The sequence below is a fragment of the Physeter macrocephalus genome, chromosome 14 (assembly GCF_002837175.3).
Source record: "Physeter macrocephalus isolate SW-GA chromosome 14, ASM283717v5, whole genome shotgun sequence".
Lineage (NCBI taxonomy): Eukaryota > Metazoa > Chordata > Mammalia > Artiodactyla > Physeteridae > Physeter > Physeter macrocephalus.
The window spans coordinates 81,189,198-81,214,878 of NC_041227.1; the positions used below are offsets into that span (position 1 = coordinate 81,189,198).

The following is a 25,681-nucleotide window of genomic DNA, read 5'->3' on the forward strand; positions in this document are numbered from 1 at the left end:
AAAAAATATTTTGAACTAAATGAAAATGAAAACACAACTTATCAAAATTTGTGGGATGCAGCGAAAAGCAGTGCTTACAGGGAAACTTATACCATTGAATGCACACATTAAAAAAAAGATCTAAAATCAATAATCTAAATCACCACCTTAGGAAACTAGAAAAAGGAGCAAATTAAATCCAAAGTTAGCAGAAGAAAAGAAGAATCAGAGCATAAATCAGTGAAATCTGAAACAGAAAATCAATAGAGATCATCCACAAAACCAAAAACTGGTTCTCTGAACAACTCTTTGCCCACAAATTTGATAACCTAGGTGAAATGGACCAATTCTCTGAAAGGCATAATCTGCCAAAACTCACATGAGAATAGACAATCTCAGTAGACCTATATCTGTTAAAGAAATTGAATCAATAATTAATAACCTTCCCAAACAGAAGGCACCAGCCCCAGTAGGTGAACCAGATGAGTTCAGTGGCGAATTCTACCAAACCTTTAAGGAAGAAATGATACCAATTCTCTGCAATCTCTTCCAGAAGATAGAAGCACAGGGAACATGTCCTAACTCATCCTATGAGACCAGCATTATCCTGATACAAACTCAGAAAAAGATAACAACAGGAAAAGAAAACTACAGACCAATATTTCTCACGAACATAGATGCAAAAATCCTCAACAAAATATTAGCAAATCAAATCCAACAATGTATAAAAAGCATCATACACCAAGACCAAGTGAGATTTATCCCAGGTATGCAAGGCTGGTTCAACATTTCAAAAGTCAATTAACGTAATCCATCACATCAACAAGCTAAAAGAGGCATCACATGATCATATCAATAGATGCAGAAAAGCATTCTGACAAAGTCTAACACCCACTCATGAGTAAAAACATTCAGTAAACAAGGAATAGAGGGTAACTTCCTCAATAATGAATACCTATGAAAAAACCTACAGTTAACACGATACTTAGGGTACGAAACTTGAAACTTTTCCACTATAATCAGGAACAAAGCAAGGATGTCCCCTCTCACCACTCTTTTTCAACACCAAACTGGATGTCCTAGCTAATGTGATAAGATAAGAAAAGGAAATGAAAGATAATATACACATTGGCAAGGAAGAAATAAAACTGTCTTTCTTTACAGATGACATGACCGTTTATGTAGAAATTGGAAAGAACTGACAAACTCCTGGAAATAATAAGTGATTATAGCAAGGTTGCAGGATACAAGGTTAACATACAAAAGTCAATCACTTGGACTTCCCTGGTGGCACAGTGGTTAAGAATCCACCTGCCAATGCAGGGGACACGGGTTCGAGCCCTGGTCTGGGAAGATCTCACATGCCACGGAGCAACTAAGCATGTGCGCCACAACTACTGAGCCTGCGCTCTAGAGCCCACATGCCACAACTACTGAAGCCTGCACGCCTAGAGCCTGTGCTCTGCAACAAGAGAAGCCACCGCAATGAGAAGCCCATGCACACAGCAATGAAGAGTAGCCCCCACTCGCCACAACTAGAGAAAGCCTGCGCACAGCAACGAAGACCCAACACAGCCAAAAATAAATTAAAAAAAAAAAGTCAATCACTTTCCTATATACCAGACATGAATGAGTGCAATCTGAAACTAAAACAATACCATTGGGGCTTCCCTGGTGGCGCAGTGGTTGGGAATCTGCCTGCCAACGCAGGGGACACGGGTTCGAGCCCTGGTCTGGGAAGATCTCACATGCCACGGAGCAACTAAGCATGTGCGCCACAACTACTGAGCCTGCGCTCTAGAGCCCACATGCCACAACTACTGAAGCCTGCACGCCTAGAGCCTGTGCTCTGCAACAAGAGAAGCCACCGCAATGAGAAGCCCATGCACACAGCAATGAAGAGTAGCCCCCACTCGCCACAACTAGAGAAAGCCTGCGCACTGGAGAAATGCCTCACACAGCAACGAAGACCCAACACAGCCAAAAATAAATAAATAAATTTATAAACAAACAAACAAACAAAAAAAACAATACCATTTACAGTAGTACCTTCCAAAATGAAATACCTTGGTATAAATCTAACAAAATGTATAGAAGATCTATATGAGAAAATTTACAAAACTCTGATGAATGAAATTAAAGAAGAAATAAATAAATGGAGAGCTATTTCACATTCATGGACAGGAAGACTATTATCAAGATGTCAGTTTTTCCCAACTTGATCTATATATAGATTCAATGCAATCCCAATTAAAATCCCAGCAAATTATTGTGTGGATATTAACAAACCAACACAATATTGAAGGAGAGGAACAAAGTTGGAGCACTGACACTACCCAACTTCAAGACTTTTTCTAAAGCCACAGTAATCAAGACAGTGTGGTACTGGCAAATAGATCAATGGAACAGAACAGAGAGACCAGAAATAGGCCCACATAAATACTGTCAACTGATCTTTGACAAAGAAATAAAGGTGATACAATGGAGCAAAGACAGTCTTTTCACAAATGGTGCTAGAACAAATGGACATCCACATCCAAAAAACAAACAACAACAACAACAAAAAAATCTAGACACAGACCTTACCTCTTTCATGACAATTAACTCAAAATTGATGATAGACATAAATATAAAACTCCTAGAATATAACATAGGAGAAAACCTAGGTGACCCTTGGGTATGGCAATAATTTTTTAGATAAACACCAAAAGTATAATCCATGAAAGAAATAATTGATAAGCTGGACTTCATTAAAATTAAAAACTTTTGCCACAGATTGAGAGAAAATATTTGCAGAAGATACATCTAATATATATGGAAACACAAAAGACCCTGAATAGCCAAAGCAATCCTGAGAAAGAAAAACGGAGCTGGAGGAATCAGATGCCCTGACTTCAGACTATACTACAAAGCTACAGTAATCAAAACAGTATGGTTCTGGCACAAAAACAGAAATATAGATCAATGGAACAGGATAGAAAGCCCAGAGATAAACCCACGCACCTATGGTCAACTAACTTACAACAAACGAGGCAAGAATATACAATGGAGAAAAGACAGTCTCTTCAATAAGTGGTGCTGGGAAAACTGGACAGCTGCATGTAAAAAAATGAAATTAGAACACTTCCTAACACCATACACAAAAATAAACTTGAAATGGATAAAAGACCTAAATGTAAGGCCGGACACTATAAAACTCTTAGAGAAAACATAGGCAAAACACCCTTTGACATAAATCACAGCAAGATCTTTCTTGATCCACACCTCTTAGAATAATGAAAATAAAAACAAAAATAGACAAATGAGACCTAATTAAACTTAAAAGCTTCTGCATAGCAAAGGAAACCATAAACAAAACAAAAAGACAACCCACAGAGTGGGAGAAAATATTTGCAAATGAAGCGACCGACAAGGAACTAATCTCCAAAATATACAAACAGCTCATGCAGCTCTATGTCAAAAAAAACCCAACCCAATCCAAAAATGGGCAGAAGATCTCAACAGACATTTCTCCAAAGAAGACATACAGATGGCTAACAGGCACATGAAAAGATGCTCAACATTGCTAAATATTAGAGAAATGCATATCAAAACTACAGTGAGGTATCACTTCACACCAGTCAGAATGGCCATCATCAAAAAGTCTACAAACAATAAATGCTGGAGAAGTTGTGGAGAAAATGGAACCCTCCTACACTGTTGGTGGGAATGTAAATTGGTACAACCATTATGGAGAACAGTATGGAGGTTCCTCAAAAAACTAAAAGTAGAACTACCATATGATCCAGCAACCCCACTCCTGGGCATATATCTGGAAAAAACTCCAATTTGAAAAGATACATGCACCCCAATATTCATAGCAGCACTATTTACAATAGTCAAGACATGGAAGCAACCTAAATGTCCATCGACAGAGGAGTGGATAAAGAAGATGTGAGAATATTACTCAGCCATAAAAAAAGAATGAAATAATGCCATTTGAAGTGACACGGATGGACCTAGAGATCATCATACTAAGTGAAGTAAGTCAAAGAAAGACAAATATCATATGATATCGCTTATACGTGGAATCTAAGAATATTATACAAATGAACTTATTTACAAAACAGAAATAGAATCAAAGATGTAGAAAATAAACTATGGTTACCAGCAGGGAAAAGAGGGGAGGGATAAATTGGGAGACTGGGATTGACACATACACACTACCACATATAAAATAGATAACTAATAAGGAACTACTGCATAGCAAAGAGAACTCCACTCAATACTCTGTAATGACCTATATGGGAAAAGAATCTAAAAAAGAGTAGATATATGTATAAACTGATGCACTTTGCTGTACAGCAGAAACTAACACAACATTGTAAATCAACTCTACTCCAATACAAATTTTAAAAATAAAAAATTAAAGGGAAACCAAAAAATTAACAATAAAGTCTTAAGAAAGACATATCTGATAAAGGACCATTATCTATAATCTTAAAACTCAACCATATGAAAACAAACAACCCAATTAAAAAATGGGCCAGGGACTTCCCTGGTGGCGCAGTGGTTAAGAATGTGCCTGCCAATGCAGGGGACAGGGGTTTGATCCGTGGTCTGGGAAGATCCCACATGCCACAGAGCAACTAAGCCCACGTGCCCAGAGCCCTGCTCCACAAGAGAAGCCACCACAATGAGAAGCCCGCGCACCACAACTAAGAGTAGCCCCCAAACGCAGCCAAAAAAAAAGGGGGGGGGCAAAGACCTTAACAGACACCTCATCAAAGAAGATACACAGATGTAAAATAAACCTATGAAAAGATACTTCACATGATATGTCGCCTATGAAAAGATACTTCACATGATATGTCACGTGAAATGCAAATTAAAATGAGACATCACTACACACCTATCAGAATGGCCAGAATCAGAACGCCACCTGCCGGCAGGATGGGGAACAACAGGGACTCTCACTGCTGGTGGGAATGCAAAATAGTGTGGCCACTTTGGAAGACAGTTCGGTGATTTCTTACAAAATAAATATACTCTTACGATATGATCCAGCAATCACATTCCTTGGTATTTACCCAAAGGAGGTGAAAACTTACGTTGGCAAAAAACCTGCACACAGATGTTTAGAGAAGCTTTATTCATAATCGCCAAAATTTGGAAGCAACCAAGATGCCCCTCAGTAGGTGAATGTATAAATAAACTGGTTCATTCAGACAATGGAATATTAGCGCTAAAAAAAAAAAAGAGCTCTCAAGCCATGAAAAAACACGGAGGAATCTCAAATGCTTATTACTAACTGAAAGAAGCCGATTTGAAAAGGCTCCAGACTATACGATTTCAAGTACATGACATTCTGGAAAAGGCAAAACTATGGACACAGTAAAAGATCAGCGGTCACTAAGTTTGGGAGGCGGGGAGACAGACAGACAAGTGGAGCACAGAGGAGTTTTACGGCAGTGAAACTATTCTGTGCGATACTACGAATATGACGATGGATACACGTCATTATATACCCGTCCAAACCACACAATGTACGGCACCCAGGGTGACCCCTAACGTAAACCATGGACTTGGGGGACTGTGGCGCGTCTGTGAGGCTTACTGACTGGACCAGATGCAGCACCTGGGGGGGCTGCTGATCACGGGGGAGGCTGTGCATGGTGGGGCGCAGGTGTGAGGGAGTCTGTGTACCCCCTGCTCACCGGCTGTACTAACGGTGCGCTCTGTACGAACGGGGAGGGCGATGGCTGGCCAGGAACCCCAGTCGAGCACACGTGCCGACCCCTGGTGCAAAGCCAAGGCAGAAACCTGTCTGCTCTCAGCTGTTGCCGTTGTAAGCAATTTCCATTGGTCTCGAATTCACAGTTTGCTTCCGTTACCCGGAGAGCAGCGACGCGGTGCCCTCACTCAAGGCACAACGGGGCACCTGAACTTGCGGGTGGCCTGGGCAGGGGCTCTCAAAGGGTGCCCCAGGGTTTCTGGGGGCCCTGAGACCCTTCAGGGGGTGTGAGTCAGAACTCCGTCCACAGTGCCACGAAGGGCGTGACCCCCGGCTCACGGGGCACCTCCGCACTGTGGGCTCAAGGCCAGGGCGGCACGAGCACTGGCCGGGCTCTGGGGAGTGAGTCACCGCAAGAGTCAGTTAATGTCCTCAAAGAAGCATAAAAATCATCTACTTTATGAAATCTCAACCCTTGAGCACCCAACTTTTAGTAACTCATTCCGACGAAGTCTGGATTTTCTAGGGACTGACAGCATCTGCCCTCCACCGAGCGCCTGGCGCGGATGGTCACAGATCACGCCGCGGCTGGATCTGCTCTGTCTGCTTCCTGTTCGTCCCTCCTCTGTGTCCTTCTCGCTCTCCTTTCTTGACTTCTTTTGGGTTATTTGAACAGGTTTTAGAACTCCACTCTAAACTGAAGTCTGTTTATGGCCATCTCAGCCATGTGGCTTCGCTCACACGTCGGTGGTGGTTCAGGGGATACGACACGTGTCCTTCATTTTTAGCTTTTCGGCACCCTGGGATGGAACGGGAGGCACACGCGTGTGCAATGGGGCCATGGGCTGGGCAGCTCCCAGACACCACTTTTACTTGAAAGAATGACCAGTGACAAATGACTCTTGTTATTCAGACTTGGGGACACAACAGGATGCTTTCTTGTAAGCGAATGAAGTGACAGTATTTGAGACTGATGATAAAATTTAAGCTCTCAAGCTGTAATCAGAATTATAGAAACTTGTTTCTGTCACCAAAAGCCTGACAGCCTCCTGAAGCTGTTCTTCCCAAGACTTTTCTGACCTTGACGCCAACAGTGACTTTTTGACACTGAGAACAGAGCACGTCCATGTTAGCGAGCACACAGGGCGGAGAGATGGACTTGAGCGGAACGGGTGTGGTTCCACAGTGGCTCCAGAGTCTACACTCCAAGGAACCTTGAGGAGACTACCACCTGTCCAGTCAGGGTGCGATAAGGAAGAGGACCGCTATCAAGATACTCCTCTCTTCCAACTACATCTGTGTGGGCCGTTTGTTTTTCACATACGCTAACCAAACGACACACATCACAACCGACGCAACGCAGAGATGTGCATCTGGTTGTTTTCTATCAGCTCGACGTTAGAGAGATTCACAAAAATGTAAAATAATGCCACTGTTCTTGTTATTTTGTTTTACAAAACACATCTTTCAAAACCATGTTATTTATGTTAAAATGTAATGGGTATAACTGATTCACTTTGTTATAAAGCAGAAACTAAAACACCATTGTAAAGCAATTATACTCCCACAAAGATGTTAAAAAAAAACAAAACAACAAAAAAAAACCCCAAAAAAGAAAAAAAATGTAATGGGTTTATTGTTATTTTAAACAAATTAATTAGTATCTTAACATTTTCTCAAGTTTTAACTTCTACCACGGTGAACACTAGGGGCCGTAACCCACAGGACACAAGCTCGTTGGGACCCGCTGTAACTCGGAGGACACGGGTTGCAAGACTGCGGGCCCAAGGGGGTCCGGACGCCCGGCCGGCTGCTCCCGTGTGGCTGGCCCGAATATGGGGATGAAGCGCTTACCGAGAACTGCGTCCTGGATGGCGCTCTCGGGGTCGTCGAGGTACACGAGGAGCTCCCTGTACAGGTGCTGAATGTTGCTCTGGTAATAGCACTTCCCGGCCTCGTTGCTGACGCACTCCAACCAGGTGACCAAGGTGGAGGTGGCCGCCAGCCTCACCTCGTTGGAGACGTCATCCAGGCGTTTTAAGAGCTCTGCAAGGAGGGGCCAGACAGGAGTGAGAGCAGAGGTCCCAGGGCGGGTGGCTCCCAGCTAAGCCCCCAGCGCTCGCGCTCACGGAGCACCGGCCCGTCCTGGGAAAGCCACAGGCGGCTGCTGGGGAGGCGGCGGTGGGGGCCGGTGGGGGCCGGTGTCCCGGGACCCTGGCTGCCCCGCCCTCCCTGCTTTCCGCCCACCGTGGCTCTGGGGACAGAGCTGAGGGCCCGGTGACAGGATGGCCACCAGCTACGTCAGCTGTGTTTCTGCTGAGCCTCTGGGACCAGATGACCCACCGCTGAAAGTGGACGAACAGTCCTTCGCAACCCGCAGAAACGCTTCCTGTGAACAGGTAAGACTTCTATCAATGCGTGCTCTTCCCACAGATCTAGGCGACGTGCCTGCCGCTATGACTGGCGACTGGCGCCTTTTAGAGGCTCAGCCCCGCCCCCATCTTTGCTCCCAGGGTTTCTGTGTTCCCGCTTCCATCTGTTTCTCAACTTGCTTTTTTACCTTCTACAAACGTTTATTCTCACACATGCAATAGGTTCCAAGATAACGCTTCATTCTAGCCGTAGGCGGCAACAGATGTTACGGCAGGGAATCCAGATGTTTACACAGGAGGGGCGAAGGGTCACCACTGCCTCAGGCACGAGGAACCACTGACGTTTTGCCAGATTGGTTAATCCCGCCTGTGGGCGGGGCCTCGCCCAGCCTCCGCTCTCAGCTCCTCCAGTTTCTTCTGCCGCTGTTTCTGCCGGCATGCCTGGTCTTCCTTGTCCGCCTCCTGGGCTGCTTCAGGGGCTGCTTCTTGCCACCCCTGGGGCCAGACGGGGCCCCTGCCGCAGCAAGTGCTCAACTCGTTTGGAACGGCTGTTGCCCTTGTAGATTTCCGCGGATCCCAACCGCACGTGGAGAAGATGGCACTGAGGGCCTGTACCTTCCTCCCTCAGCGTGGGCACACCCACCAGCCCCTGAGCTTCTTGGCTGCAGGCCCACCTCCAGCGACGCTGCTCTGCTGGGGGCCGGGTTTCGCTTCTGTAGCCGGGACTCATCGGTGCTCTCAGGCTCCAAGAGGCAGTGACACGGGGGACGCGAGGCAGGGCTGGAGCACTCACACCGAAGGCCACGGGGTGGTACCCCGGCCGCCGTGGGTGTCTAAGCTCCCACCCACCCCGAAATTCCGGTCCACAAGACGTCTGTCCTGTTTCTCGTGCTACGTTACTTATTCAGTGACATTCAGTGACGTCATACCCGTCACATCCACGTTTAGACTCATAGCACCAACCTGACCAGAAGTCAAAGTAGCATTTTCTATTTTTCCTACAAAAGAAACAACTGTCAAACAAACAGAGGCATATGATTTGGAAAAGAAGAATGTCCTACCAGGATAAATCTTGATGAATTTGTCTGGATCAATCACACCATCAGAGGTCTTTAAAAATACATTAATGATTCGGCATGAAATTAATCGAGTCATCTGAGAATCTTCTTCCAGGGTGGTTAGAATTTGAGGCATCAACATTTCCTGCACTTCCTGTATCTGCAATAAAAAGAAACACACAAGCTGTGGGTCACGGCTGGTGCCACCCTGGTGACAGAGACTGCTACTCACGCACTGTGTACTTTGCCCGTCACTGAAGAGACTTGGTTTTTTTTTTTTTTTTTTTTTTTTTTAAAATTCTCCCATTTATTTATTTATTTTTTTTCCGGTACGCGGGCCTCTCACTGCTGTGGCCTCTCCCGTTGCAGAGCACAGGCTCCGGACGCGCAGGCTCAGCGGCCATGGCTCACGGGCCCAGCCGCTCCGCGGCATGTGGGATCCTCCCAGACCGGGGCGCGAACCCGGTTCCCCTGCATCGGCAGGCGGACGCGCAACCACTGCGCCACCAGGGAAGCCCAAGAGACTTGGTTTTGATGGAAGTATGATTGAGTCTGGAAAGCTATGTAAGCTACGTAAATTTCTATGTAAGAAGCAGACCTGAATCTTGATTTTAAAATCCAGATAATTTGAACATCGGTCAGTTGGTTTTTAAAAAATCTGTTATTCAGAAAGTCTTAGGCACCGATCCTACACAGCCCACTACTTACTAGCAGGACTGGGTATCGTGTCCAGTAAAGTTTGGGGGACATTTCAACTTAAGTAACAGCTGTTCAGGTACCACAATGTTTTCCCTACTTCTACTGTTTCCTCAATTCCTCATCTAACTGGAAATATGAATACAAACAACGCTCTTGAGTCAGGCTCCTGTGATGAAATTCTTTTCTTGTAAACAGTGACAATCACTTAAGAAAACCCCCAGGTGACCCAAGGAGACCACAGGCTCCCCCCAGACCTCTGCTCGCCCTCCGGCCCCACAGTCCCGCCCCCTCGGTCAGTCTGGGAGCATCTGCTGCTGCTATCAGGAGACTCAGGCGAGCGCTCTTCACCTGCGGCAGGTGCGCCAGGCAGGCCCCGGAAGCCCAGGGCACAGCCTGTTCCCCTCTTGGGCCCAGGATGCACGAGCCCTACCTGCTCATCTGACAGGACCCCGCTGCTCACGAGCGCCCAGAGGCAGGACACAGCCGCCGTACGGACGGCCGCAGCCGTCCTCCCCGCGTGCCACTGCAGATTGGGGACAAAGACGTCCTTGATCAGGGTGTCCAGGTAGCCATGGAACTGTCTGGAGAGGAAGCAGGAGAGAGTGGGTGAGGGGGGCACCCAGACTCCCCGAAGGAAGCGCTTCCGTTTGGGAAACGGACTGGGCGGAGGGAAAAGGCCAAACAGACGGAACAAGCGGAAATCCAACACTGGACGTTGAGCGAGAGCCCCCGCTCCCCGGGCCAGTGGCCAGGGAGGGGACGTGGGGCTCTCTGCCGGCTATCACGGGGCAGGGCTGCACTCGGGCTCCTGCCGCCTCGACCCTGGGGCTGGGGGTGTATTCCAGCCTCCCTCCCACTCTGTGGCTGAGGGGCTTCCCCAAGCCCCCTCCTGGATCTCAGAGAAGGGTGGCTGTGCTACCCCGAGCACCGATGGGGCAGCAAGTCACTCCCACAGGTGGCGACCTTACAGAGACGGGCCTCGAGGTCCCTGCGACCACGCCCGCCACCTTGGCAAGAGGGCACCCTGGGGCTGCAGCTACGGCCCCATGTGTCAAGACACCGGGAGACACGGACGTTCCCGCCAACACAGTCGGGGACCTTCCCCTTGACACGCCGTCAGGACAAACACAAAGCAAAACGAAATCCCAGCCCTGAGCTCCACCGGCTGGCCTGGCCACCGGGCAGCGGAGCCACACGTGCTGCCCCGTCCAAAAGCCCGGGGAAAAGCCTCAGCCCTCTGCACGACTCCTGTACCCCAGACTCCCGTACCCCACGGGCCTCTGCCGATGGAGCAAAATGTATTCTGCTAACGAAGGGCTCTCTGACTTGCTTCCCAGGGTCATTCCGGAGCACGCTTCACAGAGGCCTCCGGCCTCCAGCGCTAGCTGCTTCCGGACCTGGACCAGCGTGAGGGCCGGTGAGCCCACGGCTGCACCGCTCCCCCAGCAGGGGGCACTCCAGAGCCACCGGCGCCTCCGACAGGGGGCCTGCTGCAGGGCGACTCACACACATTCAAGGTTTTCTGCGTGCTTTAGTTTCTTAGCGAAGAGCTGCTGTTCCCTGCAAAGGGATTCACCAGGGGACTCTCTGGAAAGCTCAGCCCCGTGTCCTGGCTGAGGCAGCCCAGGCGACGTGGCCTCGAGGGCCTGAGGGCCGAGCGCTGGCCGTGAGGAGGGACGGGCACCGGGCCCCCCAAGAATGAGTACCCTGCATCCAGAGGACGCATACCTGTTCAAGCGCAGCTGGGCCCCGAGACCAGGAAGCCCAGCCCGGGCAGGCCCACGGGCTCCTCCAGAGCCACCAGCATCCGGGCCTCACCCTGCGGGAGAAGCTCCATAACATCCCGCACGAGGGGACGGCACTGGGCGGTGTCTGGGCGCCCAGAGAGGGGAGCAGGCCTCCTTCACTGGGGGATCGCACTCCAGCCAGGGTGCCCCTGCCCCCGCCGTCCTCTGGCTGGGAGCTCTGCACCACCTGGGTGTGCTGGTGCCAGAGGCGCTTTCGGGGGTGGGGTGGGGTGAGGAGGGGCCGCGGTCCTTTGCTATCTCAGACTCTGCACTTTGTAACCCTGAGGTTCAAAACCAAGCAGGTGTTGCTTTCCAAAATCTTTCCTGCCTGTAAAAACAGTTAATACTTGCACTAGATAACTGTAAATTGAACAACTTTCTTCTCCTGATAGCGGTTTCTTTCCACAAGAAGACTTCAAGGGCAGCTTCTTGAGGGAACTCAGTTCAAGAGTGGGGGCTTCTTTCCTAGGGGTTGACTGTCCTCAGGGGGACACAGCGGAGCAGGGGCCCCGAGAGGTAGTGACTGATCCGCTGGCTCTCTACTCACGGGGCAGCCGCCAGACCCAACTCAGTAACCTTTTTATAGTCTCTTCTAACCCTTGAAGTCTTTGCAGACAAGCAGGAAATAAAATTTCCTGCAATACAATGGGCTGGCTAGAGGCCCAAGAGCAGAGATCAGAGTAACATCCAGAGAGATGAAGTCTGAATAATGACCCGTTATTTCCCCAGGAAAGTCCAGGACAGGCCGACGACAAAGATTTGCTCCCTCTCAGGGGACGGGTCCCCAAAGAGCAAACAGCATCTCACTGCCTGATGCCCCGCAGCCCGTCCCGCCGGGGACGCTGTGTTGCTTTGCAAAGGGAGAGGGCGGGGCCTGCACGTCCAGCCTGGGCGACCCGCCTCCCCGAGCTGGAGGCCCGGGTGTTTATGCTGCCTCAAGTCTCTCCGGAGGACAGGAGTTTCCTAAGTTCTAACCTTAACGGTCATTCAATAAATTCTCTGTGAGGCCTGAAAGGTAAGAGAAGCCTTTTAAAGCTGAGAACAGCTAATGTATAAACCATTAGTAGTTAATGTTCCCTAAAACTTTTTCATTCAATGGAATTTTCACGACCACAAGAACGCGACTGATTTAGTGTCTCTCTGTGCAGTGCACTCGCTGCCGGGACTACGGCGTTTCCCTGGGGTGCTGGCTGTGTGGGGAGCCACACAACAGCATGACCCAGAGCTCGGGGTCACCCCAGGTCCCACCTGAGACCTCAGTGCAGGGGCACGTGGGGACCACTCAGCCGCAGCACAGCGTGGGGGCCAGCGTGGGGGGACCGCGTGGGGGGCAGCATGGCGGGACCGCGTGTGGGTGGAGCCGACCTACCCCTGCGAGTCCACCGTCTCCCTGGCTCCCAGCAGCAGCCCCGTCAGGGTGGAGAAGAGCTTCAGGCGCATGGGTGGGTCCCGGGCTGGCTGGAGGCAGCTCCTGAGGATGGGGACCAGCTGGGGCAAGGCTTCGCCGAGGGCAGGGCCTAGAGCACAGACAGGGGCCTCATTCCTACGTGGCAGGAGGATGGGAGGACGGGAGCCCTGCAGCCGCTCTGGCCGCGAGCAGAGGCGCATGCTGGGCACGGCCAGCGGACATGCACCTTCAGCTCCGGGAAGGATGCTCTCAGCACAGGACGTCAGGTTCCGCCTCTCCCTTTGACCCTCCCCGCCCATGGCTCTAATTGTTCGGTATGTAAACTTTCTTTTTTTCCCTACATCTTACCAAATTCTTAAAAAAATTTAAAGTCAAGCAATCTTTTTTTTTTTAATTTGTTTTTAAAATTTATTTATTTTTGGCTGTGTTAGGTCTTTGTTGTGGTGCATGTGTTTCTCATTGTGGTGGCTTCTCTTGTTGTGGAGCACGGGCTCTAGGCACGTGGGCTTCAGTAGTTGTGGCTCACAGGCTCTAGAGCGCAGGCTCACTAGCTGTGGTGCACGGGCTTAGTTGCTCCGCGGCACGTGGGATCTTCCCGGACCAGGGCTTGAACCTGTGTCCCCTGCATTGGTAGGCAGATTCTTAACCACTGCGCCACCAGGGAAGTCCCCAAGCAATCTTTTAAAGGCCAACCAAAACCCCACGCTGCTTGATGTCTGACCCTGAGCCTGGCAGGCAGCATCCCTTCCCATGCCTGTTACTAGATGAACAAATTGTGCCACTGTCCCCGAGCCTGGAAGTATCCCAGACGCAGTGACGGTGCTCAGGACCTGGACCTGCACGTGATGGGCAGAACACAGTCTCCGGGGTCTAGGCGTGAGCCGCAGCTCAGAAGAATCGGGTCACCAGTTGCCCTCCCTGCCAGGCGCCGTGCTGACCCAGGACATCGTGTGTCAGAAGTGAAGCTGTCACCCTCGGGCCCCCTGGTTTACGCCCGGTCTGCTACTTCTGTACTCAGTCAGGACTTCAGTCTTTTCAGCGGCATCACCTCAAAGCCCAGGGTCAAAGCAAAACAAGAGCGGATGGAGGGTCCAATGTAGCCCGAAGCTCTGCTGCTGCCAGGGGGCACTGTGGCCAGGAGCATGGCGTGCAAGACCACGAGCTCGGGGTCCCGTGGCCCCGCCGGTCCTACCCTAATCCCCGGGGCGGGAGGCCAAGCGGGCACAGAGGGTAGGCAGCACCTGGGGGAAGAGCATGGGCCACACAGATCGCCATGCAAAGTCACGCTTTCAAGGTTTAACATAGGGACTTCCCTGGTTGCCCAGTGGTTAGGAATCTGCCTTCCCACACAGGGGATGCAGGTTCGATCCCTGGTCCAGGAATGAACATGCTGTGGGGCAACTAAGGTCACGCGCCACAACTACTGAGCTCGCGTGCTCTGCAGCCCATATGTTGCAACTACTGAGCCCGTGCACAACAACCAGAGAGAAGCCCATGCGCCACAACCAGAGAAGCCTGTGTGCTGCAGCGAAGAGCCCACGTGCTGCAACGAAAGATTCTGCGTGCCGCAACTAAGACCCGACACAGCCAAATAAATAAATAAACAAAATTAAAAACGTACATTGGTCCTATGTCACACTCTTGAACTAATTCTTCCCCCAAAAAAGGTTTAACATAAAAACGTGTGCCTGGGCAGACTTTAAAGACCCACGTTACAGCAAGTCTTCACTATAAAGTTCACAGCATCTTTAAAGTTAAGGTTTTGTTCCTTAAAACAGCTGTTCTCTGCAGACTGAGAGCGACCGTGAGCGACTGTGAAGAACCAGGCCTCGGCGTGCCGCCTCCTGGGTGGTGCTGAGCAGCTCTGCCCGTCTGTGCCGGGGCTGCTGGGCCAGCACGGGACCAGCGCTCTGAACCCAGCCCGGGGGCGCCCGTCTGCGGCTCACCTGAGTGAGTGAGCACCACGTCGAACTGCAGGAGCTCCTTGGAGTGGCCGGTCCAGTCCTGGTGCGAGGCAGCCAGCCACTCCAGCAGGGGGCCCACATGCGCTCGGAAGAGGTCCTGGATGGCGTCCATGCTCTCCACCGCGGCCAGCTCGGCCAGCGTCTCCTGAACCTAGGGGAGCAAGTCACAGGCTGGGACAATCCGATCTTGGGACTCACAGACACCACTGGAGACCCGTCCTCACCACCTGAGGGAGGGAGAGCCACTCGGGCACACGCCACGTGGCCCGGGGCTCCCACGACGCCCCTCCTGTCTGTATGAGAAATAATGAAATGGACAAACGAGCATCCACAGGCAGTTCAGGCACAGTCCCCCCACCCGCCATGATGCACCACCGGGGCAGGGCAGTCCCTGCAGGGCGAGAGGCTAACCCTGGAGTCCCAGCCAGGCTCCATCTGTGGAGAAGGGGGAGCAGGCGGTGTCAGGGGCTGCACTGAACAGACTTAAACCACGGGTGCCAGAGATGGGCCCACGTCCTCGCTCTCAGAGTCCCTCACCTCACCAGACTGCCAGCGACAGCGTGTCTGCTGCTCTGCGGCATAGAGGAGAGGGAGGACTGCACCCTCCTCCCCCTCGGGCTTCAGGAACAGGACGTCCCCAGCACTCTGTGCAGCTGTCCCGGGGCCCGAGTCTGTCCTGCAGACTCACCCGTAATGACAGACTCGGCTTTTCTAGTATTTACAGCCCTACAGTGATGACCTCCCTGCTCAGACACGTGCCCTCTGGAAAGGGAGTTTTTTTGTTGTTGTTGTTGTTGTTGTTTTGCGGTACGCGGGCCTCTCACTGCTGTGGCCTCTCCCATTGCGGAGCACAGGCTCCAGACGCGCAGGCTCAGCGGCCGTGGCTCACAGGCCCAGCCGCTCCGCGGCACGTGGGATCCTCCCGGACCGGGGTGCGAATCCGCGTCCGCTGCATCGGCAGGCGGACTCCCAGTCACTGCGCCACCAGGGAAGCCCAGAAAAGGGAGTTTTTTAAGAGAGAAAGAAAACACAGTTTAGGAAGGCCCCGGGGAAGGGGAGGGCAGGCGGGGAGCCTCCCAGACACAGTGTGGATGGAGAGAGAACCAGGGGGAGAAGCCGAGTTCTCAGCTTGGGGAGAAGTGGTCAGACAGCCGGGTCTCTGGATGGTCCTCGCAGCCGCAGGGAGCTGGATGTCAGAAGATTTTAAGTTAAATACAGAGCCTGGGGCGGGGGGGCACCTCCCCGGCGGTCCAGTGGTTAAGACACCATGTTTCCAATGCAGGGGATGCAGGTTCGATCCCTGTTTGGTGAACTAAGAGCCCACATACTGTGTGGCACGGCCAAAACAATAAAGAAGCAAGGAAGTTCAATGGAGAAAAGAATTTGAAAAAGAAAATACAGAGCCAGGGGAATGGAAACAATTGTGTAAAGCTGGGCTGCAACTAAATAGGAAAATCATGATATTATTTTCTCTCCTGACCTCTGGTGCACGTGTATTCTTAACCTTACTCAAATGCAGATTTAAGACGAGGGAGGCCTCGTTTCTTGCCTGTTTCTCCAAGATTAAACAGCCGGCCTTACTCTGAGATCCTGAAGCCAGCTGGCAGTTGGAGGGGATTTAAAATCCCGTGTGCCCCTGAGGCCGCCTAGAGAACGAATCACCCTGCATGTTCAAGACTCTTTCATCTTAGGTAGCCAGTTCGCTGGGCCAGCCCGAGGCTTGGAGTTTGACAGCAGAGACTGACAGATGGCAGCCTCCCGTCCAGGGGCTGAGGCAGAGCAGGAGGGCCCCCTCACCTCGGCACCAAGGCCCGCAGGTCCCCACAGCGCCAGGACGGTCACCAGCACCTCCACGAGCGGCACGCCAGCCCCTCGGCAGTCCTCCCGGCTCACGGACACCACGGCCTGCACGCACTGCAGCAGGCGCTCCCCGTACAGGCGCTGCGGAGAGAGCAGGGCACCGTCAGCCACCCCTGCACCCGCCCGGCGGCCCCGACGAGGCCCCACCCACCTGGGCCATGGAGCCACGGCGACCCCGCGAGTGGACTGATCCAGGCAGCCATAAAGGGGTGTCCCTCCGCACAACAGGGAAACCGAATCCCTGTGGAATCCCCGAGAATCAAGGAATTCATGGCAACTTTGTTAATGTGCTTAATGGTATTTGAGTTACATTTTTAAAAAGTTTGCATGTGTTAGTGACACACCCTGTAGAAGTGACAAGTGGAAGGACAGGGGATCTTGGATTTGCTGAGTACCCCAGCTCCTCTCACCCCACCCCCAAAGTCAGAGAGAAGCTGGACCGAGGGGGACGTGGCTGGAACCGGGCGGCAAGCACGAGGGGTACACACTGCCCCCCTCCCCTTCTGTGCACTTCTGAGTGTTTCTGTAATACTAAGTTAAGGAAAATAAATAAAATTCTATAATTCAAAGATGCTTCCAGACTGCCGGGGGTCAAGGTGACACCTCGGTTGGGTCGAGCCCATCTCTCACCTCCCGGGCTCCAGCCTCATCCACTGTGAAATGGGGGCCAGGAGTGGGCACGGGGTGGGGCCCCAGAGGAAGAACCGCCTAGAACACCCCTCCCACATGCCTGCTCTGCTATGTTTCATAAAGGACAGAGGGAACCAGGGCAAAATGCTTAAGGTTTTTTTTTTTTTACTAATGGGGGCGTGAGCTCAAAAGTTTGGTGAAGATTTGCCTAGACAATGGATTGGTTCTAAATTCTGAATCAGCTCTAAATTCCTACGACTCATTCACAAGTGATATAAATCATGGAAGTTTAAACAAAAAATTCACTGTGGCATGTCCCCAGCCACTTGGGGGTCCTAACTCCCCCGAGAAGCCAAAATTGGTGTTTTATTCAAATACTTACTTTTCCCACAGCCCCATTTCTTTCAAACCTGGATTGACTGATGGATTGATTTTTTTGAGGGCATGATTTTGGCTAATTTCTAAATGACCTATAATACATATTTAAGGAGCTACCATTCTTTCAATTAAAACAAACAGGGATTGGGACTTCCCTGGTGGCGCAGTGGTTAAGAATCCTCCTGCCAATGCAGGGGACGCGGGTTCGAGCCCTGGCCCGGGAAGATCCCACATGCTGAGGAACAACTAACCCTGTGCGCCACAACTACTGAGCCTGCGTTCTAGAGCCCATGAACCACAACTACTGAGCCTGCGTGCCACAACTACTGAAGCCCACATGCCACAACTACTGAAGCCCACGCGCCTAGAACCTGCGCTCCGAACAAGAGAAGCCCCTGCTCGCCGCAACTAGAGAAAGCCTGCACACAGCAATGAAGATGCGACGTAGACAATAAATAAATTTATAAAATAAAAAAAAAATAATAAACAGGGAGTTGCTCTCAGCATTGGCTGAGCCATCTCATGACACCTCCAGATGCTGGAACTAACCAAGGGTCTGTGTCCTTCACAAGGACTGCCCTCCTGCTGTGAACACGCCACCATCTCTGAGGAAATGGGGCCTTAACGTTCACGGATTTCGCGATATTTAACCAGAGGATTTTCAACATCTACCTACCTACCTACCTACACACTTCAACATCTACCTCCCTACCTACACACACACACACACACACACACACACACACACACACACACACACACACACACACACACACACCCAGAAAAAGAAAACAAGACACAGAGGGAACTGACACAGAGGGAGATGCCACAACTTCACCGGAGAAAGCGCCAGGCACTCCCATCCCAGACCCCACACCCGATTCCTGAGTAAACAGGAGGAAACGAGTTACTTCTGTTTAATCAACCGTTTCTGCATCTCGGTCCCCTGTCGATAAACAGCCAGATTTCAAAGCAGAGGCTCAGGTCCTGTCAGCTGAGCCCAGGCCCCGGCAGACGAGAACGTCTCTGGGGCCCTGCTGGCTCAACCCGGGGCTTTTACACTTACTTTGGTCTTGAAGCATGTGAGGCCTGTCCTCACAGCCCCGGAGAACGACTGTAGGAACACTAGGATGACGCCTCCCTGTGCAGAGGCCGTGCATCCTGGCCACAGGCGCGCAAGGACGGGAGTGGGTCGCACGCCTGGGGTTCACACCGCTGGTCCCTTGGCCAAAGGCTGGAACGTGTCTAGAGACACGTGCGTGGATGGAAGTGTCAGGAAGGGGCCCCTGTGTTTGCAGGACGGAGTAAATCTTTCCTGGAAGGACTGGAGGAAGAGGACCAAGCGTGTGCTCTGAACTAGATGGATCAGGGGACCAAGGTTTCCTGTAACAACACTCAGGTGTGAAAAGACGTTTCCTTTGCTGTACAGCTGGCAACACGCATACTGAAACACCTACACAAACTTTCAAGCTGCACCTTCTAGAACAGAAATGCTTCTGGAATGAAAATCCTCGATGGAACCAGCTGAGTAAAAATGTGGAACTTTTTTCCGCATTTTTAGATAATCATAGTTTATCTTAAAAATGGGTTTTGGGAAAAGTTGAAATACGGTTGAAAACACCAGGAGCAGGTGAAAAAGCCCACGAACGTCCCCCCTCTAAGACCTCTGCTCCATCCCCCCCATCTGTGTTTCAGAAGCTGCCTTACAGGCTTATTAAGATGGTTCCCACACGACTGGGAACGCATGTCAGAGTCAAGGCCAGATGCAGGTGTGGAAGTGCATCTCCCGGCGGCTGAGCGGTAGCTGGGTACCCGTGGTCCAGCTCTGTGGCCATGGCAGCCACTGTCAAGTGTCAGCTGTGCAGGGCCAGCTTCCCATGGCCCAGGGGGCCTGCAGTGCCTGGGTCAGAAGCCTGGCGAGGCAAACCCTTGCTCTACAGAGAGATGGGAGGGTCACTGTCCAATGCAAAGACTCAGGGTTTAAGCCCATCACAGCCACACGAAAGCAAGGTTATTATTTTTCCTTCAACAGCAAACAATTGTAAATTATTCCAAATGACTAAGCCTAACTACCTACATTGTTTCAGCTTCAGATGTAATGGATTTACTGCTCAATTTAAGACAAAACAAATCTGTAACCACCAAGCACAGCTCCCAATAATGGTTGCCAAATCAGGTTGCCTGCTGGAAGCCAAGTGAAGGGGGTAAGAATAAGCTCACCATGGAGACACCATGTCCGACATGGACCAATAGACGGGGCGTGTGGACTCACAGGTTCTCTGGGGTGGGGGTGGGGGTGGGGGTAGGGGGGTCTCCATCCAAGACCACCCACAGCAGTGCCATCCTTAGAACAGAACTGTCCTCGACGATGGACGTGCTCTATCCTACACCATCCCGTGCTGCAGCCACTGGCCACACAGGGCTACTGGGCGCTCGAAATGCAGCCAGTGTGACTGAGGAACTGCCTTTGCACTTTGTTTCACTTTACTTTAAACGGCCACCATGGTGGATGGAGAAGAACGGGCCAGGAAGCATGTGGGTCCAAACAGGAGAACATCAGTGCCGCACCCCAGCTACCACGTCAGTCAGATGTCCCCGAGACGCCTGTGGGACTGACAATTGCTACGTGTGGATGTTCCCACAGGGGACCGAGTCACCATGGAGATGGTGGACTCTACGATCCCCCCAGCCCCACCCTCTCCCGCGCACGCTTACGTTTTCAGACCCTTGGCAGATGTGAGCGTGGGCCAGCTCCACGGCGATGACCTTCACGTGTGGCCGGAGGGCCTCCCTTGGGCAGCCTCGAATGACGGAGGCAAGGACCAGGAGGCCGGAGGGGGAGGGAGACTTCCTCAGCGCCGACAAGAGCAACTTCAGAAACACCTCCGGGCTGACGAAGGTCCCGATCAGCTCTGCGGATCTCGTGCACTGAGGGCAGACGGAGGAGGCCTGAGGCTGCCGCCCCCTCAGCCCCTCGCTGCTCTGCGTCTGCTGTGCCCACTTTCACCTGCCAGAAACAGCCCTGCAGGCCCGTCTCTTCCTAACATGTGCTCAAATGCCCACGAAAATTGGCGAGTCCCCTCATGAGCTCAGAACTGCCAGCGGAAGGAGTTCATGCCGTTTGGCGGGGGGAGGGCTGTCCGAGCGTCCTCTCTGAGGCCCGGCTGCCTGAGCTGGACTCATGGGGGCGGCTCTGCACGTCTGTCCAAGCGGTGACCCCTGCAGTGGCCTGCTGGTGGAGGATGTGTCTACCTTCAGACACGGGGCCGCTCACCGGCACATGCTTAAAGAGAACCTTTAAACGCCATTTTTTATGGGCACGCAGGCTGGATGCAGAAAGCCGGGGAGAGCCCGGGGACCACAGAAACATCTACACCTTCACACAGGGGCGACGGCATGACTGCTGATATCTGTCCAAGTTCACAGACTGCAGAACTAGGAAGGGTGCACGAAGCCCCTAAGGACAGCGGAATGCCACTCACACTGCGGACCACGGCCTCCTCCTCGTCGGCGCAGGCGCGGAGCAGAGTGCGCAGGACGGGCTCCAGGTGCTGCGTGATGTGGGCTTCCGCGTGAAGCAGCAGTACCGCCAGCAGCTGTGCCGACTTCACCCTTGTCCCCACCACCCAGTCGGTGATGTCGTGACAGATGGCGGGAAGGATCTTGGAGAGGTTTCTGAAGACCAGCTCCCGGCAGCCCAGCCCCGGGCGGCTCCCTGTGGGTCATAAAGATGGACGGGAACCCGTGAAATTCACACACAAGATCTCAATGATTCGTATGCAAAGTCACTTACTACACATTCCCCATTTAAGGCACACCTACAGGTTTTATTTTGAGGTCTTAAAAAACTCAAAGCGTGGGAAGCAGCCGCACAGCACAGGGAGATCAGCTCGGTGCTTTGTGACCACCTAGAGGGGTGGGATAGGGAGGGTGGGAGGGAGACGCAAGAGGGAGGGGATATAGACATATATGTATACGTATAACTGATTCGCTCTGTTATACGGCAGGAACTAACACAACGTTGTAAAGCAATCATACTCCAATCAAGATGTTAAAAAAAACAAAAAACCCCCCAAAACTCAAAGCAACTCTGAAGACAGAAATGAAGCCACAAAGTGCCATAATTTACTTTAAGTTTTTACAGCGATCCTGAGGTATGACACACAATAAACTACATGCTCAAAGGGCACAACCCTGTAAGCTTTGACAAATGACAAATGACAAATGGATACAACTGTGAACCATCACGGCCATCAAGATAACACACGCCTGTCACCCAGAAGGCCCCTGTGCTCCTGACGACGCTCCCGACGCTCCCCGCCCTCCCCTCCCCCCAGGCAGCCCTGGTCAGCTTCCTGTCACTAAGGGGAGCCACGATTTCTAGATTTTCTGTGAGTGCAGCTGCGCAGCACACGCTCCTCTCTGCCTGGCTTCCTCCACTCTGAGGCCCATCAAGTGGTGGGGGGCGCCGGCCCCTGCTCACGGCTGAGCGGTGTTCCAGCACACGGACAGACCACAGTCTGTCTGTCCACCTGCCGCGGACGTCTGAGCTGTTCCGCCGTGGGCCGTCGCCGACGAGACTTCTCTGGGGGGGGGGCACCCTGGAGCACCACGGCTAAGCACATGGGAGGCGGGCACTTAACGGTTTAAGAAATGGCCGAGCGGTTTTCCAATGCTGCTGCACTGCTGTCTGCCCTCCCCAGCCGTGCACGAGACCTGACGCTCCTCCGCGTCTGCACCACACCTGGCATGGGCAGTCTTAGGTCAAGCCTCCAGGCAGGGGGTGGGGGGAATCTCCTTGTGGCTTTAATTGCATTCTCCTCATGAGCAATGACCTGGAGCACTGTCTCCGGGCTTGTTTGATGTCTGTGTGTCTTCAGTGAAGTGTCTTTTCAATTTTTTTTGCCACTAAAAAAACTGGATTGTGTTCTTGGTATTCAGTTTTGAGAGTTCTCTCTGTGCTCTGGACACAAATCTTTAGGTAAACAATTTGCAAACATCTCAGTCTGTGCCTTGTCGTTTCATTCTCTTAATGTCTTTCAAAGAGCAGAAGTTTTCATTTTGATGAAAAGCAATTTATCAATCATTCTTTTGTGGAGTGTTATTTAGGTCATACCCTTAGATCCACGTGGCATTTGGGGTTAATTTTCGTTTATCAGGAGGTTGGGATCTAAGCCCACTTTTTTTGCACGTCCAGTGATTCCAGCACCATTGCTGAGACGTCTTTTCAACTTGCCAAAATTCAGAGTCCACACGCCTCTGTCTGTTTCTGGACTCTGCTCTGTTTCACTGGTCTGTCGGTCTGATTTTTTAAGTTTATCTTTGGCCGTATTGGGTCTTGGTTGCTGCGTGCAGGCTTTCTCTAGTTGTGGCAAGTGGGGGCTACTCTTCGTTGCGGTGCACGGGCTTCTCTCGTTGTGGAGCACGGGCTCTAGGAGCGTGGGATTCAGTAGTTGTGGCACATGGGCTCAGCAGCTGTGGCTCGCGGGCTCCAGAGCGCAGGCTCAGTAGTTGTGGCACACGGGCTTAGCTGCTCCGCTGCATGTGGGATCTTCCTGGACCAGGGATCGAACCCGTGTCCCCTGCATTGGCAGGCAGATTCTTAACCACTGCACCACCAGGGAAGTCCATGTCGGTCTGTTTTTATGTTCATAACCTCACCATCTTGATAACTGTGTTTTTATGTCTTGAAACCAGAAGTACTCATCTTTCAACCTGGGTCTTTGTCTTCAAAGTTTTGGCTGTGCTAGGTCCTTTACGTTTCCTTGTGAATTTCAGGATAAGTTTCTCAATTTCTATAAAAAAGCCTTCGAGGATTTTGATTATAAGATTTTGACCGTAAAGACTCAAAACAACTCTAGAGATAGAAATGAGACCGTGACATGTCAAAGTTTAAAGCGTGTTTTAGTAAAAAGAACAGCTTGTACCATGAGGCCTCACTTTGAAATTTTGTTCCTGTTTTCTCTTTTTATGGTATATGAGAGAATTAGTTCTAAATGTTTCGGATTCTGTTGGCTGTTTAAGTGAACTTGTTATAATTTTGTAAAAAACAAAAAGCAAAACAATAAATGCCGTTTACTTTTTTTTTTTTTTTTTTTCGGAGAGCACAGGCTCTGGACACACAGGCTCAGCGGCCATGGCTCACGGGCCTATCTGCTCCGCGGCATGTGGGATCTTCCCAGACTGGGGCAAGAACCCGTGTCCCCTGCATTGGCAGGTGGACTCTCAACCACTGTGCCACCAGGGAAGCCCCGCCCTTTTCTTCCTGATGACATGTCCCTTGTGGAAAGTTTGTGGGATGAGGGGACAGGTTAGGACCGTCTGGGGAGTGGTCCACTGACAGGTGGGTACACGGCCTGAGAGGCATTTCCAGAGATGCGCGCCTCACTCTGAAGATGGCTCTGAAGCCTCTTTTCCTGTACTTGATACGGCAGACACGATAATTTAAAAGATGGCGCATTCTCAAACTTTACTAAATCAGAAAAAACCCTGCTGGCAACTAATTTTTGCACCTTTTCCAAAGCATGCGTGATTTCCCCTTATAGCAGTTGTGCGGCGTGGGAGGTGAAGCTGCATAAATAAACATGTGGACCAAAAAAAAAAAAAGCACGGGCCTCCCAGGTATGGGGGAGGAGCCGCCTCTGGGTCTCACAGTGACGAGTTCACACGAGGCGTGGCAGTTGTCTTCACGCTGCCCTGCACGCAAGGCGTCCCCTCCAGGGCGGCCGGCCGAGCCTGACCTCACCTGACCAGGGCTGGAGGGGCCTGCGGGCCCCGGGCCCGGGCCCTCCCATGGTGCTGCCCGTCTGACCTCGTGCATGTTTACCAGGCTCTGTCCCTGCCAGCGGCACTCCACCATTGCTCCACTGTGAGAAGACACCTGCAGACAGACTGCAGTGATACAGGCGTCCGATCAAGTTCAGCGGAAGGGACTTCGTTCCCAGACAGGAAGTGTTTCCAGAGCAGAAGAAACTAGACACGTGTGGGGTTGAGGGGCAAGGAGGAGGGCCGCAGCCCGGCGGGCAGGGGGCTTCCTTGGAAACGCAGCCCGATCCGACTCTAGAGCTAAGGGAAAGCACGGCGTGCCCGCGCGCACACACGCAGCCGCGGGTGCTCAGTCTGGCAGAGAACCACGACGAGGGGCAGGACGGGAGGTCCAGCAACGGGAGGCTCTGTTCTGAGGGCAGCATCACCCGAAACACAAGGACTGCATCTCACCGCTACCTGTGTGTTTGCTTCTTCAGGTGAAGCCCACAAAAAAGCTTTGGGAGATGACAAAGCACCACCCGTTTCCAACATTTCCCCATCGGGCTCACGCCCCTCGGCTGGCTGCACCCTCACGCACCCAGGGAGGCCTGCCCAGGACCGCGAGGGAGGCCCTTCCCGCCGTCCGGCTCTACCTCAGGGACTCGCCACGCCCCACCGCTGGCCTGGGCTGGCCGCGCTCACCTGGCGAGGGGTGGTGTGCGGGGGGCGGGCCAGCGAAGTCCAGCTTGTCCTGGAGCTCCTCCTCGTTCTCCATCTGCCAGCGCAGCCCCACCTGCTCCCAGAGGCCGGCCGCCCCGCACCTGCCGCACAACACAGACCCAGGTCGGGGGGCGCCCTCGTCTCTGCCCGAGGGAGCTCACCAGCGAGTCTGCTGTGCCTCTATCACTAACCCAAGCAAAGCGCTAAAGATGCAAAACTGTACTGTCGAAGCCCCATGGCCTCCCAGCACGCAGGATGCGGGGACACGGTGGCCTGCAAGACTCTGGACCACAGGAAACCACCACCGCTGTAAACAACAACTTAGGAAAAGCCAGCACCTGGTGAGGCAGGGCAGGAGGGAGGCAC

At 51.9% G+C, this 25,681-nt stretch overlaps 1 protein-coding gene across 1 annotated transcript in view; it reads right to left on the reverse strand.

Annotated features, from left to right (window-relative positions):
• DNAAF5 (dynein axonemal assembly factor 5) overlaps positions 1 to 25,681 on the reverse strand; it is a 47,484-nt gene that overhangs the window by 12,727 nt on the left and 9,076 nt on the right. Inside the window, exons 4-13 of the mRNA XM_028498064.1 lie at positions 25,298 to 25,416; positions 21,331 to 21,563; positions 20,564 to 20,776; positions 16,778 to 16,921; positions 14,963 to 15,131; positions 12,978 to 13,125; positions 10,252 to 10,402; positions 9,126 to 9,282; positions 7,547 to 7,738; positions 6,434 to 6,492 (exon numbers count right to left, since the gene is read on the reverse strand). Coding sequence (XP_028353865.1) covers positions 6,434 to 6,492; positions 7,547 to 7,738; positions 9,126 to 9,282; positions 10,252 to 10,402; positions 12,978 to 13,125; positions 14,963 to 15,131; positions 16,778 to 16,921; positions 20,564 to 20,776; positions 21,331 to 21,563; positions 25,298 to 25,416 — 1,585 coding nt within the window. The remainder of the gene's footprint in view (positions 1 to 6,433; positions 6,493 to 7,546; positions 7,739 to 9,125; positions 9,283 to 10,251; positions 10,403 to 12,977; positions 13,126 to 14,962; positions 15,132 to 16,777; positions 16,922 to 20,563; positions 20,777 to 21,330; positions 21,564 to 25,297; positions 25,417 to 25,681) is intronic.